This window comes from Trachemys scripta, chromosome 2, assembly GCF_013100865.1.
Source record: "Trachemys scripta elegans isolate TJP31775 chromosome 2, CAS_Tse_1.0, whole genome shotgun sequence".
Taxonomy (NCBI): Eukaryota; Metazoa; Chordata; order Testudines; family Emydidae; genus Trachemys; species Trachemys scripta.
In genome coordinates, this window is record NC_048299.1 from 267690850 (window position 1) to 267706711 (window position 15862).

At 43.9% G+C, this 15862-nt stretch overlaps 1 protein-coding gene across 3 annotated transcripts in view; it reads right to left on the bottom strand.

The window, feature by feature from the left end:
* Nucleotides 1-15862, bottom strand: part of ST3GAL1 (ST3 beta-galactoside alpha-2,3-sialyltransferase 1) — a 148082-nt gene that overhangs the window by 21392 nt on the left and 110828 nt on the right. For all 3 annotated transcript variants that reach the window (XM_034763660.1, XM_034763658.1, XM_034763657.1), the window contains one exon: nt 9714-10547. In XM_034763660.1, the coding sequence (XP_034619551.1) occupies nt 9714-10016 (303 nt within the window). In that variant the 5' untranslated portion in view covers nt 10017-10547. The remainder of the gene's footprint in view (nt 1-9713; nt 10548-15862) is intronic.

Below are 15862 nucleotides of genomic sequence, written 5' to 3' on the forward strand. Positions count from 1 at the left end.
TCCCATACACAGATGTACCTTTGCCGCTTTAATTTGCATGGCAAAATTTTACCCCCCTGTCCATACAACATTCTGAAATGAAAATCTAGACAGGGTTTCTGCATCTGCACTGGGACTGTTTACCTTAGCGGAGCAGAGTAAGAGGGGATCTGATAAAGGTACACAAATTAATAAAGGTGGCAAATTCATAACTGATAAAAGGAAATACCTTTTCACACAACACAGAACTGGTCTGAGGAACTTATAGCCACAAGATTTCATTGAGGCTAAGAGCTTAGCAGGAGGACTCAAAAGAGATTAGACCTTTATATGGACAATTAGAATTTCCACACTTACAGCAAAGATTAAAATAAGTGTTTTGGAAAGGAGCTAAATGTTCATGCATCAGGCACTCAGACAACCTCTAAATAAAGGGGGTCAGGAAGTAACTTTCTCTGGGGCAGGTTATTCCACAACTTCCTTCTGTGGGGTTCTTATAGCTTCCTCTGCAGCAGCTGGTACTGACCACTGTTGGAGATATGATACTGGCTAAGTCTGAGCCAGTCTGGCATGTTCTGTGTTTTCCCATGGACATATTTTCTCTCTGGCTACACTAATATTCCCTGCAGTATTTCAGTGTAAAAAATGTAAACTTGCACAACTCAGTCTCCTGCTTTTCTTCCTTTCTCGGGAGTGGCACTGTGTAAAAGCCAATGCAGACCACTAATGGCTGCACATCTGGATAAGAATGGCAAAAATAATCCAAGAGTAAGAATGAAAGGAGCCAGATCAGTCAACATTAGTACAGTGTCTGCCAGTCCAAGGTGTGCAGTCAAGCAATTGGAGCGCAGGCTGGTAGTCAAGACACTCGGGCTGAAATCCTGGGTTCACTGAAGTCAATGGACTTTAAAGCTCCCACTGACTTTAGCAGAGTCAGGATTTCATCCCTGGATTCCATTCTTCGCAGTGTCACTAATTTGCCATGCATCTTGGGCAAATCACTATCATGTCTGTGTGCCTCAGGCTCCCAATGGGAAGCACAATTCTTTAAGTGCTAAGTATTTTATTATTATTCGAAAATGTCACGTGTGATGTGGCAAATATGAGCTCGTATAGATCTAAACTCTGCAAGTCGTTTGTGAACAGCCAACCTACCCAAAATATATTTCCAAAGCAAATTTTTTCAAGCATAGCAATGGCTTTTAAGGACAGAGGGACTGATTCAAAGCCCACTGAAATCACTGAGAGAATCCATTGGTTCTGCGGACTACGATTTGGATGAGGCCATACAGCCACTGCCAGTCTGACCCTCTCAGATGCAGCTTGTTTTGAATTATCTGAACACACAGAGTAATGCCTTATGTGTGTACAATCAAATACATTCTTAGGTGCCTCACAAAACCAATTTTTGAAATACACAAATCTTTCCAGAAAAAAGTCATCCTTGAGCTGATTACGCACCTGAGAAAATTCAGGCCAGAAGGTAATTTTTAGAAAGTACTAAGCCTTTTAATAAAATTGCCTTCTCTGTCTCACTAGAGCAAAGCAGAATTACTTTTTTATGGGTTTGAAGAGTCAAAAGCCAAACGGCACATTCCTATGGATAGGGTTAATCTGTTTACATAGTTGCAGGGTCAAACTCTGATTTCTGTTACACCAGTGTAAATCTGAAGGAACAACACTGAAACTGATTTAATTAAAGAATGCTATCTGGAAAAGCAGGACTTCAATTTTCAATTTCCCCTTAGCTTTATAGTATAATAAAAGCTATAATAGAGGTCATTACTGTTTACATTACAAAATCACCCGGAGTTCCTAAAGAGGACCAGGACTGCATTGCACTGGGTGCTAGTCATCTATAAAAGAGAAAGCAGTCCTTGCTCCAGCGTGCACCGTAAATGTCCTTGCTTATAATTTTCTTAGCAATTCTCTTTTTGGACTAAATTTTTGTTGCTTAATCTCAGCTCAAAGCTGATTGTTTTGGAATGTGAGCACAAATGACATTCAGCTGTTTGAACTAAGAGAAAAGGGGCAGAGTTGAACTCAAAAGTGGGTGAATGTTAAAATGTTAGGGGCAGCCATTTCTTACTGAAGAATATTTGCTTGGTTTGTTCAAAAATCTATTTTAATGGAGCTAAATTATAAGCCATTAAAATTCATCTTCATCCAGGCACAATTTTAGGACTGAGATTTTTGAGTTGTCACACCATAGTCCCAACAGCTGGGCTTTTCCTGTATCTACAAAAGAGTGTATAGTGAGAGGTATGGATCAACAGCTTTGAAGAAGAAGTGGGATTCAATTAATGTTGCGTTCTAAACCTGACTGATCCCCTGTAGCCTTAGGCAAAATGCTAAAGGAACAATAAACCTGAAATCTAGTCAAGTTAAAAGTAGTTTCTGATTCTGCACTTGGCTCTGAATCCATTTTTGCAGTTTTACAGTTACATTTTTTGAAAGCGTTTTTAATGTTTTTCCTCTCTCCGGTTGCTGTGTAACCCATACATGCGAAAAGGGAAACCAATCATATATGGGCTCCGTGAAACTGACTATACATGGAACTGTCAAAACAAAAGGCCCTGAAAAATGCCCTGACTAGCTGGTTTCTCTTAATCTATTTCAGATAATAATAATTACACATTTTCATGCAGAAAAGACATTATTAAAATTGATGGTTTCCCTTTAAACTCTCTCCATCTCAACTGGCAAAATACAGATAATCCTGAATTTGCCTCATATGGCTGCTGTCAGGATGAATGTTTGTTATAATGTTTTATACATGACAAGTGCTATATAAGTGTTTATGTTAATTCTATAGCATTAACGTAGTGATGTAATTAACAGCTGTGCAAAACAGAGTCTTACAAAGCTTTAAATACTGTGCCTGCATTTTCAATTTACTCTTTTCTCCTTCTCTGTTTTTACAAACAGTTAAGTAATTTAAAAAAAGAAATTAATGCAATAACCCATGTTGCTGCAACAAACTCCACACTTAAAATCAAATAATGAAATGCAGAAGTTAATATTTTCCTCCGTCATTTGTATTTGTTAAATATTGACAGTGAATCTAATCCGGAATCCATTGAATTCACTGGAGGCAGCATATTCTAAAGCAGTGGTCCCCAACCTTTTTTGTCTGGCGGGCGCCAGATGAGCCACGGAGGACTATGGCGGCAGACGAGCATCCGCCGAAATGCCGCCAATAAGCGGCAATGTCAATAGGCATCACCGCCGAAATGCCGCTGACAAGTAGCGTCATCCAGAGGCATCGCCGCCGAAATGCCGCCGAAAATTGGCATTTCAGCGGCGACACCTCCGGATGATTCTACTTGTCAGTGGCATTTCGGCGGATGCTTGTCCGTCGGCCAGTATGCGGATGCACTTAGACACCCCGGTGGGTGCCATGGCACACGCGGGCACCGCGTTGGGCATCCCTGTTCTAAAGGGTCGAGCACTAGACAGGTAACCATTCCTGTCTCTGCCACTGAACTGCTGTATACCCTTGGGCAAGACACTTAACCTGGGAGAGGAAGCAGAGGAACCGAGAGGTGTAGTCTGTCTTGTCTCTTCAGAATGTAAACTCTTTCGGGCAGGGACTTTCTCACTCTGTGTTTGCAACGCCTCGTACAAGGAGGCCACTGGACCCGCAAGGCACTATCTTAATACAAATAACAAGTCTTTCTCTATTGGTCAAAATGAGGTTTGGATTGTGTCCAATGGGTTTGGTTCTCAAGATAGAAAGGAAGACACTGTCCGTTTGCCCCTCCATGCAGTTGACAGCTTGTCTCTCTCATCAGCAGAAGTTGATGCAATAAAAGACATTACCTCACCCATCTTGGCCCTGCTTAAAGGAGGCAGATTACAAGAAGGCGTCTAAAAATACATAGTTTCAGAGTAACAGCCGTGTTAGTCTGTATCCGCAAAAAGAAGAACAGGAGTACTTGTGGCACCTTAGAGACTAACAAATTTATTAGAGCATAAGCTTTCGTGGACTACAGCCACGTTTCGTGGATGCATTTCGTGGATGCATCCGAAGAAGTGGGCTGTAGTCCACGAAAGCTTATGCTCTAATAAATTTGTTAGTCTCTAAGGTGCCACAAGTACTCCTGTTCTTCTTTTTAAAAATACATATTTATTCAGTATTTCCAGCCCAAGCATTCAGAAACCATGAGTCAGATCCCCAAATATCCATTAGATGGCCTTAAAAATAATGAGATTAAAAAAAGCCAATACATTGGGGGAAGGGTCCTTTTATTTTGCTTTCTGTTTTTTCAAGCCTGTAAGTGTTGACATTTGCAAACTTTTCTCTGCAACCATGAGGGTTAGAAACTTAGTTTTCATTTTAGATGTAAGAGGAATGTTTCACTCAATCACATGACCCTGGGAACTGTGGCATTAAGAAAAACAGGTTTTAGGGTGCCAGATTATTATATTTCAGTCTAAACCCATTGACCTTACATTATTGCTTCCTTGTATTTCGACTGACCGAATACTGCAGAAGTAGCCACAGTCTTTGTCACAGAGCAAATAACATTCTGAGTCAGCTAAGAAAGGGGGAAAACAAAAATGAGATAAACAGAGAACACCTCCTCACACGATGTATTGTGCCATGTTTTAAACACACAGAGGTTTACACTTCAGATTAAAAAAGAAAACACAAACGATAGCTCAGAAGATCAATGTCAGAGGGTTGGGCCAAATTCTGCTTTGAGTTACAATGAGTGCAGGGCTGGATCTGAGAGCAGAATCTGGGCCACTACTGGGGGGGGGCGGGGGAGGGTGTTATATAAATGGATTATTTTGGTCATCTTGCTGAGGTCTAAGCAAGGAAAACGGGGTATGGAATATTCAAGTTCATCACACTTTTTAAAACAAACCCAATGGGGTAATTCTTGACATGCCGTCTGCATGGGGAAATGGGTGTAGCCTATATTTGTGTAGCTCAAGCAATCATTTACAACATGCAATTCTTACTCTTTTAGGGTCCAATCCTGACAACGGGTCTTTTGCTATTGACTTCAGTAAGGGCAGGACCCGGTCTATACATAGGAGCAAAGAACATCTCTAGATACTGGGCCAAATCCTGCTGTTGATTTTTCATGGGTGTCTTGGAGCGACTCACTTTTTACAGTGACGTAGTTGAGAACATCACCTGGGCTAGGGTATGAAAGTGATGTACAGAGACAAGAACAGGAAAAGAGGTCTCCCTTTTGCACCTGTCTCTCGGCCTCAAGTGAAACTGAGGCATTCAGATATTGGCTAACATGTTCTGAGAACAGTCGTTACTTTAATATGACTGGACAGTCTGATCCTACAACACTTATTGGCATGAATAATCCTTACAGGCCTAATAAAGGATTATGCATGCGAGTAAGGGTGGCAGGATCAGGCCTTTAGACTGTGTGCTCTTTGGGAGCCAAGACTGTCTTTGTGTCTAGTCCAGAATCAAGCCCTCATCTGTCTTTAACAGGCATACAGTATAGTTCCACAGATAAATAATAGCTCCACTGCATGTCAAAAGAGGATCTACACTACACTGCCAACAAAACAGTTACACGTCAGCCCCTCTGCTGTCACTGTTCCCCTGAAAGCAAGTTTAAGCCACTACTAGCAAGACACAGTCCCCTCAGCAGTTATTGTTTCAATCACAATGACATAGGGTTACCAGATAGCAACTGTGAAAAAACGGGACAGGGAGTAGGGGTTAATAGGCGCCTATATAAGAAAAAGTCCCCAAAAAAGGGACTGTCCCTTTAAAAACGGGACATCTGGTCACCCTACAGGAAAAAGTCACAAGTAAGTAAGATAGGAAAACCAGTGCCACTAAAATTTGATGATTGTCTGGAATTGTAACGATCCTTTTAGGGCTGGCCAAGTTTTTACAGTCACTTTCCAGAACAGCATAGATTTGAGGCCCTTGGACATCAGAAAAGCCTTTAACATGAGAACCTTGCTGAGGACCATTTCCTATAGAAAAAGGCAATTATCAGGGCATGCAGGGTTTCCAGGAATAATGCATATATAAACAACAGCCGCGGTTTGATAGCTAAGGGCCAAATTCTGACCTCAGTCAAAGTGAACCATGTTTTAGATGAGATACAAAACAGCATCCTGTCCACGTGTGGCCATTAACAATTCCAGGGTACTTTTTATATGAGAATGGGCATTAGCCATAGTGTCTTAGCCAGGTTCCAGAATGAGTGTTGAATTCTGCCTACCTGGAAATTTCTCCAGGCTGCAACAGGAGTTCGCACACATTCCATCATACGGCAGACCAGCTCTGCCAGCTCCCACTTTAAAGAGCTCATTGGCAGGGTGATAGCTATGTGGAGAGCTCTACGAAGGACATTCTCCCCCACAGTAACCAGGGTTTAGTGCTAGGAACAGCATGCCGTTATCAGACAAGCCGGTGAGCCTCCCAAGAAGTGCTGAGTGCCCACAGTTCCTGCTGAGGTCAAGGGAGATGGGAGGAGCTCCAAACTTTGCAGGATTGAGCCCATGATCACCTACCCTGCTAATGCCGTGTTAATAGAAACTCTCCTTCCCACAGACTCACAGAGGAGACTTGAATTACAACACCTATACCTCTGGGGAAAAGTCACCCCTTTCCAACGCAGCCTGCAGGGCCGAGCTGGCTTGTTTACTTCTGTGTGGTCCTGGAGCCTGTCTGTCAGAGAGCACTTCTGAGGCTCAGAACTAGGGTCCGGTCTAGTGCCATACACAGTACTGGCTAAAGCCTGTCTACACACAAGGTGATATTTGGATAGAGTTAAAACAGTACAACCCTCCCATGTGTGGATACAGTTTTAGTTTTAAATGTGCTTATTCCAGTATAATAATAAGAATCCCAGACTCGGGGTTCTGGTAAAACTAATATTGCAAAAAAGGAAAAAATCACACCCTTAATGGACATGGTTGCACCAGTAAAAAACAAGACCAGAAGGCCTAGAGAACTGAATAGGGGTGGAGCCAGATCTTTGGCTCCTCCCTCCTCCCTTTCATGAGAAGTCAGCAATCAGAGTGGCTTGGGGGGCGGGGGGAGAGGAAAGGGGGGTGAGAAGGAAAGGGTTTAATTGCTCAGCTCTGCTCCTCTTCTTTTCCCCTGCTGTCTCCAGGGCTGCAACATGAGCACAGCTTAAGAGACCAAAAGCAAAAGCACACACAGATCACAGGCAGAAGACATGCAAAGGGAGGGCGACAGTTGTAGGGCAGGCTGCCTCCCATGTGCCCTCTTGTATCTAGGGGTGGCCCTGTCTGCATCCTCCTGCCTCAGTTTCTCCCTTCTAGGGGCTTCTTCAAGAGCCCACTAACCCTTTTGTCCATTCACAGCCCTTCTCAGGCTCTGGTCTATTGAATTAACAAACATTCAGGATAAAATTCTCAAGTCCCTCTGTCTACACCTTTGTTTGGCCTGGCCTTATTATGTCACTCCCAGACCTTTCCTGCCTGTAGCCTCACTCCCTATGCTCCAGACTTCTCTGCTGGAGACTACTCGCTCCCCAGCAGCCTCTCTACTCCACTCTAGTATCCCTGGGAATCCCTCCTGGGCAGCTTCCTGTTACTCTGTATAGGAGACTGAGCTGATCTCTGCTCGGGTCTGCTTCCTTTTGAAGCACTTAGAGGAGAGGAAAGTGATCAGGAACAGTCAGCATGGATTCACCAAGGGCAAGTCATGCCTGACCAACCTGATTGCCTTCTATGATGAGATAACTGGCTCTGTGAATATGGGGAAAGCGGTGGATGTGATATATCTTGACTTTAGCAAAGCTTTTGAGATGGTCTCCCACAGTATTCTTGCCAGCAAGTTAAAGAAGTATGGATTGGATGAATGGACTATAAGATGGATAGAAAGCTGGCTAGATCATTGGGATCAATGTGTAGTGATCAATGGCTTGATGTGTAGTTGGCAGCCAATATCATGGGGCACATGATTTATGAGTAGAGACTGCGGGAACTGGTCTTATTTAGTCTGCAGAAGAGAAGAGTGAGGGGGGATTTGATAGCAGCCTTCAACTACCTGAAAGGGGTTCCAAAGAGGATGGATCTAGACTGTTCTCAGTGGTGGCAGATGACAGAACAAAGAGCAATGGTCTCAAGTTGCAGTGTGTGGGGGGGTGTAGGTTATATTAGGAAACACTATTTCACTAGGAGGTGGTGAAGCACTGGAATGGGTTACCTAGGGAGTGGTGGAATTTCCATCCTTAGAGGTTTTTAAGACCCAGCTTGACAGAGCCCTGGCTGGGATGATTTAGTTGGGATAGGTTCTGCTTTGAGCAGGGGGTTGGACTAGATGACCTCCTGAGGTCTCTTCCAACCCTGATATTCTATTCCTTAGTAAATAGGGTGGGCTGAACCCAGAGCAGGCCGCTCTTTTATAATGACACATAAAACCACAGAAAGGAGCATAACTCCCATTGATTTCAATAGGAGTTATGCACCTAAACACCTCTGAGGAGCTGGCTGAAAGGATTTCAGGACTGGAGAATACGAACGAGGCACAGTGGAAGGGACTGGCTTCATTTCAGAATAGGGATTTCTACTCCATAGCCAATTAACTCTCACAGTCAACGGGAATTTCCTATTGGCTATCAAGCTGGCTAACTGCAATAGCTAATTAGCTCCCTCCCAAACTGTTTGAAACCGCCCTCCCAAATCTGAATTCTCCCCGTCTGAAAGAAAGGATCTGTGGGAGGGGCCTCCCCACTGCACACAGGATGGCACAATATAAGAGTTTAGGACAGGAAGGGTAGAAGATTTCTGTGTTCAAGTGAAATTGCGGGGAAAACTGATATTCTATACAGAGACAGAATGTAATTAGCACCCACGCTGGAATTTTGCCAGGACACTGGAACTAATAAACATACTTTTGCAGTTTAACAACATAGACCACGTTGGCCCAAACAGCATCACATACTAAGGCCCTGAGTGAGCAAAGCTCTAAAGCACATGCTTAAATAACGTTAGTGTGTTGCTGAATAGGTATGAGATTATTCCCGGACTTAAAGCACCTGCTTAATTTCTTTGCTGAATCAGGGCCTAAGTGTTTCAAAGGCAAGCACAAAAAACTCCATTATGGCCAAATAGGACCCAATCCAATTTCCACTGACATAAATAGGAATCCATCCACTGATTTCAATGGGATCTGGATCAGGCTATCCTGCCACAGAGGAATAATCATAGGGGATGCTTCTTCCTAAATGGCACCTCTCATGAAGTAGATAGTTTAGATCCTGTAATTATACAATCAAATAAAACAATGGTAGTTCTTATTCAGACAGAATTTCTAATTTAAAAAAATTACTGCTATTTTCTCCAACTCAGTAGCTCATGGCAATGAGTCCCACAGGTTAATTCCATTGTATAAAAAGTTTCTCTTTTGAATTAGCCCGGTTTGGTGGGAGAAAGAAGAGGAATAATTTTGTGGTTAAAGCACAGGCCTGGCGTTTGAGAGCTCTGGGTTCTGTGCTGAGCTCTGCCACAGACTGTTATCACCCTGGACAACTCACTGTGGGCTTCAATTCTTTATCTGGAAAATGAGAACAATATTACTAACTTTCTCCCACCCTTTGACTGTCTTCTCTATTTAGACTGTAAGCTCTTTGGGGAGCGACTGTCTCTCTCTAGTGGACAGTGCCTAGGCCCAGTTGAGGTCTCTAATTACTACTGAAATACAAACAATAATTACACTACAAATTTTACACACACACACACTCTCTCTCTCTCTCTCTCTCTCTTACCAGCCACCACTTGTAGCTCTCTTCTGGAATGAAGGTGTTCCGAGTGGTGAGGAAAGGCTGAATAGTCTGATTAAACCTCTCATCGAACCAGAAGGAAAGTCCCAGCTCGGGAACACATGAATTACAGCTGCATGGTCTCTGGGGGTATTTCATTAGTTTTTTTAACTGCATGACAATCTGCTTGGGATCCCAGGTGACCATCACCGAACTGTGAGTGTAATTCAGCAAGAACGACGTTATCGTGATGACAATCAATAAGGCAAGCGTAAACATTTTCAGATTTTTCTTCTTGATGGCGACCATCTTTCCTTTGGGGTTCCTTCGTCAGGCTGTCAGCCCGTGACTCAGTGACTATGGTAAGGCAAAGACAAAGGTTGTCGCAGGTTCACAGGGTTTTTTTCTGATCAGGTGTTTAGGCCAAACAAAGCGATTCAGTTATCTTCACTGGCAAGGGGAGAGCCTTCATTTTACCCGTGGTGATTTAAAGAAGAAAAATTGGATTGTCCTTTTTCCCCCCCTTTTAAAAATGATCCCAAATCTTGCTCTTCAACTCGCCTGGAAGCTGCTAATTTCTCTCACTGAGCATTTAATCAAAACTGATAACGATGATTTCCTTTCCCCATTCAGGAAGATTGAGAGGTAATTAATATCAGTGTCTGAGACTAGGTTTCCTGCATGAGAGTAAAACTTGAATGACAGGAGCTAGATAAAAGAAGATTGCTTTTTCCTTAAAATTATTTAATTAATGTGACCATTAAGATCATCCTGTGGCCTCGGTCCCAGGTGATACAGGTGCCTTGATGCTCATTTAAATCACAGAGAGTCACTTGCCATCTGCAGAAACACAAAAGGAAGAAAGAAAAAAAACAGTCAGAGATGTTTGAGTTCCTTCCAGCTCAGTTTCTGTTTCACTTTCCCTGCCCCCTGGCTTCAGATCAACTCAAGAACCACAGTAATAAAGTCGGCTTCTGTCGCAGGACTTGCACTCTGAGAAGTTTCACAGCAGCCTCTCCAGAGGGAGGACTCAGGGGCCTATAGAAATCAAATCACTGTCTGTTGATTTAACGGTTATGGAGCTAAGGCCCTTTTAAATTACCCTTTGCAGACACCACACGGAATCAGCTCGTCTCCTTAGACTGATCTTGATACCTGCCAGTTACACAGAGTATTTATAACTAAGAATAACTGAACAAGAAAGCAGAGGGCAGAAGGGAGAGGGAGAGACACACAAACACATACAACTGCACCCACAAGTTAGTGGACCATATGATTTACAGAGCCCCAAGAAACAACAGGTCCTAAGCCCTCAGAAAGGGGAAGGGAAATCAGGCCAGAAGCTCACTCTGTTCTAGATACGCTTTTGAAAGGGTTAAGGAGCTTTGGAGGGGTATTTCTTCCTACTTCTACTATCAATGCCAGAGAAGAGGATAGGGCCAGCCCCGACCTAAAATGTTTTCATGGGATGTTGGGTGTCCCCCAGGGCAAGACCCCAAACTTTTTCCTTGCTTTGCTCTTTGCCACACGCAGAAATCAACGGGAGTTAGGTGCCTAAATACCTCTGAGGATAAGGGCTCCAAAGACTAAGGCCTGGTCTACATTTAAAGCTTATACAGGCACACCTGTGGTAGTCAGGGGTGTGGTTGGAATTTTGAATTGTTTGGGGGCCGGAAAGTGCCATTGTTTAAATAAAAAGCAACAAAGAGTCCTGTGGCACCTTATAGACTAACAGACATATATTGGACATATATAAGCTTCGTGGGTGAATACCCACTTCGTCAGATGAATGTGGTGGAAATTTCCAGAGGCAGGTATAAATATGCAGGCCAGAATCAGTCTGGGGATAACGAGGTCAGTTCAATCAGGGAGGATGAGGCCCTCTTCTAGCAGTTGAGGTGTGAAAACCAAGAGAGGAGAAACTGCTTTTGTAGTTGGCTAGTCATTCACAGTCTTTGTTTAATCCTTATACTTGCCTCTGGAAATTTCCACCACATGAGTCTGACGAAGTGGGTATTCACCCACGAAAGCTTATGCTCCAATACGTCTGTTAGTCTATAAGGTGCCACCGGACTCTTTGTTGCTTTTTACAGATCCAGACTAACATGGCTACCCCTCTGATTGTTTAAATAATGCATCCTGTACATTTTTTATCGGGGGGGGGGGGGGGGAAGGAAGGGGGAATCAAAACCAACCTCACTGAAATTTTTGATCTAATGAAAAGTCCCCCCAGCCCTTCAAAAGGAAAACAATACTTCGAAAGTTCATTGTTTTTGTTAAGCTAGTTTTTCATTTTCAATCAGCTCTATTATTACACAGCTCGAAGTATTACGCTTACTGGGGGACTCAGTGATATTTCCGATCACAAGAAAATAGGAGGGGTGCTGATGGTAGGGAAGGATGGTGATGCAGCTAGAGCATAGGGCTGGCAGTCAGGGCTATTCCTGGCTCTCCTACAGGCTTCCCGTCTGGTCTCAGGGAAGTACCCAGGGTCAACATGCTTTGAAAAGTAACCCCTGATTTTGAGCATCTCAATCTGAGACAACATACGCCTGCTTTTCCAAGTAACTTCAAATGAGACTAAGTACTCAGCACCTCTGAACATCTGGCCCAAACCCAGACACCTAAAATTGGCAGCCACTTTTGAAAATCTCATGCCTTAGTTCTCTCATTTGTGTAACAGGGATAATAATACCGACAGACTTCAAAAGGGAGTTGTACAGCTCAATTAATTACTCTTTGCAAAGTGCTTTGTGTGCCATGTATGGTTGGGGCTGAACAAATACACTTAAGGTACATCTACACTACAGGGGGAGTCGATTTAAGATACGCAAATTCAGCTACGTGAATAGCGTAGCTGAATTCGATGTATCGCAGCCGACTTACCCCGCTGTGAGGACGGCGGCAAAATCGACTTCTGCGGCTTTCTGTCGGCGGCGCTTACTCCCACCTCCGTTGGTGGAGTAAGAGCGCCGATTCGGGGATTGATTGTCGCGTCCCAACGGGACGCGATAAATCAATCCCCGAGAGGTCGATTTCTACCCGCCGATTCAGGCGGGTAGTGTAGACCTAGCCTTACAGGGTTTCGGAGACTGAAAAGTGTTCCCAAAGTTCACTGGCAAGTACAAGGGTACATGAGTTTGCCTGTTGCAAGGGGAGAAGTGTAAGGACAAGTGTTCTCCTTCACTGTAACAGAACAGTTCAGAGGCTACAGGCATTTTACAGAATCATACTCCACAACAAATGCGTTTGCTTGTGAATACGATGTGGCTTTTGCTCTCAGTCTCCCACTCTATGCCTAGCAGCTGAAGGGGATTGGAGGGCTTGAGGAGGAAACCTACAGTATTACATCAAATGTTCACACTCCCAGAGCATGTACCCTAGACACACACTAGAGCCCAATGCACACTAGGGTGGGGGAATCGATCTAAGATACGCAACTTCAGCTACATGAATAGCGTAGCTGAAGTCGAAGTATCTTAGATTGACTTACCTGGGGTGCACACGGTGCGGGATCAATGGCCGCGGCTCCCCCGTCGACTCTGCTACCGCTGCTCGCTCCGGTGGAGTTCCGGAGTCGACAGGGAGCGCGTTCGGGGATTGATATATCGTGTTTTAACGAGACGTGATATATCGATCCCCGATAAATCGATAGCTACCCTCCGATACGGCGGGTAGTGAAGACATACCTTAGGAGAGTCAGCACCTTCTCCCTGTTAAGAGATGAGTTGAGCAAGCATGTTTGGATCTAGAGTTGCTATTGGGCTTGTCTACATAGGATGCTCAGAAAAAATAATCTGAATTAACTAAAGATATGAATTTAAAATGAATTAGTTAAACCACATTAAACCCATGGGGATGCTCTTATTGATAACTAAATAATCCACTTAAAATTTAAACTTTTAGTTAATTCAGATTCACATTCCTCAGGTTTGATCCATACTTAAAAGATATATTGGCATAGCTATGCTGGTTAGGGGTGTGAAAAAACCACACCTGTGACTGACATAGGTATGCTGACAAACTCCCAGTGTACATGAAGCTATGTCAACAGAAAAGGGTTTCTGTCAACAGAACTAACACAACTCAGGGAGCTGGTGTTCCTACACTGACAGAAAAATGCCTTCTGTTTGTGTTGGCTTGGTCTACCCCAGGGGTATATATTGACACAGCTATGCCAACATAACCATGCCGACATAGGCTCTGCAGTGAAGCCATACTCTGAGTGTCTGCATATAAACAAGCCCTTAGAAGACTGGGTTCCTGGCTAATCCAGGAGAAGGGTGAGCTGATTCAGAAATCTCACAGCTGGCCTGGAAAGGAAGGATGGTCTTCTGGTTAATAAGATCATAGTTCAATTGCTAACTTTCTGTATGACTTTGGGCAAGTCACTAAGGGTATGACTACACTGCAATGTATGCCATGGGTTAATGGAATTCAAGTTGCAGACTCTGGGTTTGTTGACCTAGATCATGAGTGTCTACACACATTTGTAACTCCAGGTTAGGAATTGTTGAATCCTGGGTCCCAACCTGGGGGTGCCAGCATCTACACTGCATTATGCGGGCCCAAGTCCAACCACCCTCTCAAAATGTGGCCGCTCTAGCCCTTTGTTCATGGTGCAGTGTCGGAAAACTTGACTGTCCAACAAACTTGACTGTCCAGAGGACGAAGGAAGTTGCCCTTTGGAATTGTGGGATACTTTTGGCAGACTCCCAGAGCATGAGTCTAATGGGGCTATGTCTACACTGCAAAGCAATAGAGCTTGAACTCTGGGTCCCAGCTTGATTCAGGCTTGGACCATCCACTTCTTTGGGGTCCTGGGACCCTGGGTCTAAGCCCTGGTTTAGCATGATTTGTGTGTAGACAGAAGGGGAGTTAGGCCTGAGCCTCAGTTCAAATCCTAGGTTTACATTTCAGTGTAGATATACCCTAAGGGTACGTCTATACTTACCCGCTGGTTCGGCGGCCAGCAATCGATCTTCTGGGATCGATTTATCGCATCTTGTCTAAACGCGATAAATCGATCCCGGAAGTGCTCGCCGTCGACACCGGTAATCCTGCTCTGCGAGAGGAGTAGGAGGAGTTGACGAGGGAGCCTGCCTGCTGCGTGTGGACCCGCGGTAAGTAAATTTAAGTTCGAACTAAGATACTTCGACTTCAGCTATGTTATTCACGTAGCTGAAGTTGCGTATCTTAGTTCGAACTGGGGGGCTTAGTGTGGACCAGGCCTTAATCTCTCTGAGTTTCATCTGCAAAATGGGAACAATACAAGTACTTCTTTTATCTAGTTAGACTAAGAGTTGTATAATGGGGAAGCTATTGCAAAATAAATTAGGTGTGAATTTAAAGCTTAATTGCTATTTTGTATTAACATGCCATGTGGACACTTTTATTCTGCACTGAGAGTGTCTTTCTGCGGTTTAGATTAATCATGTCCAAAGCAGTTTAGGCTAATCTACACAAAGGTGCTCTTAATGTGGAATAAGAGTGTGCACATGGGCAGCTAGTGCGGAATTGCGATTCTGGGCAAATTCCCCCTTGCAGACAAGCCCTAAAAACTTGTCAGGACAGGACCTGGCTCCTGGTGTGTGTTTGTGCAGTCCCTACCACAATGGGGCCCTGATTGTGGTTGCAATACAAAATAATTAATCATAATGTCAGTTCTTGCAAGAATTCTCCCATTTCGGGCTAAGATCAGCCCACCCCCCATCCATTCCAGTTCCAGATCTGATCCAGAGGCAAGGTCACAGTGGATTCAACTCATCTCCTTACGTTTAAGGGATGCGGAGTTGGCGCTCCAGTCTGGATCCCCTCTCTGGTTTTGAATAGCAAAGTGGAGCAACCCAGGAAACTCTCAAAACATTTGTGCAAAAATGTAGACGCCTTCCCTGTCTCAGCTTTCCTTCTCTCAGATGCAACTCATTTGATTTATTCCAAACTTCTCTCCAAAAAATAAATAAAAAATAAAAATCAGGCTCTGGCCTGAATCTAAGCACAAAAAATAAGGCCCACAGGATTTCTTTGCTGAAGGTCAGAAGGGGAGGAGGGTGCCAAAAAAAAAATAAGAGGATTAAAAGTGGTACTAGTGTGGCACTAGCAGCGTATTCATGCATCACTGCCTTTGCCTGCATGGGACAGCTGACCATAAATTG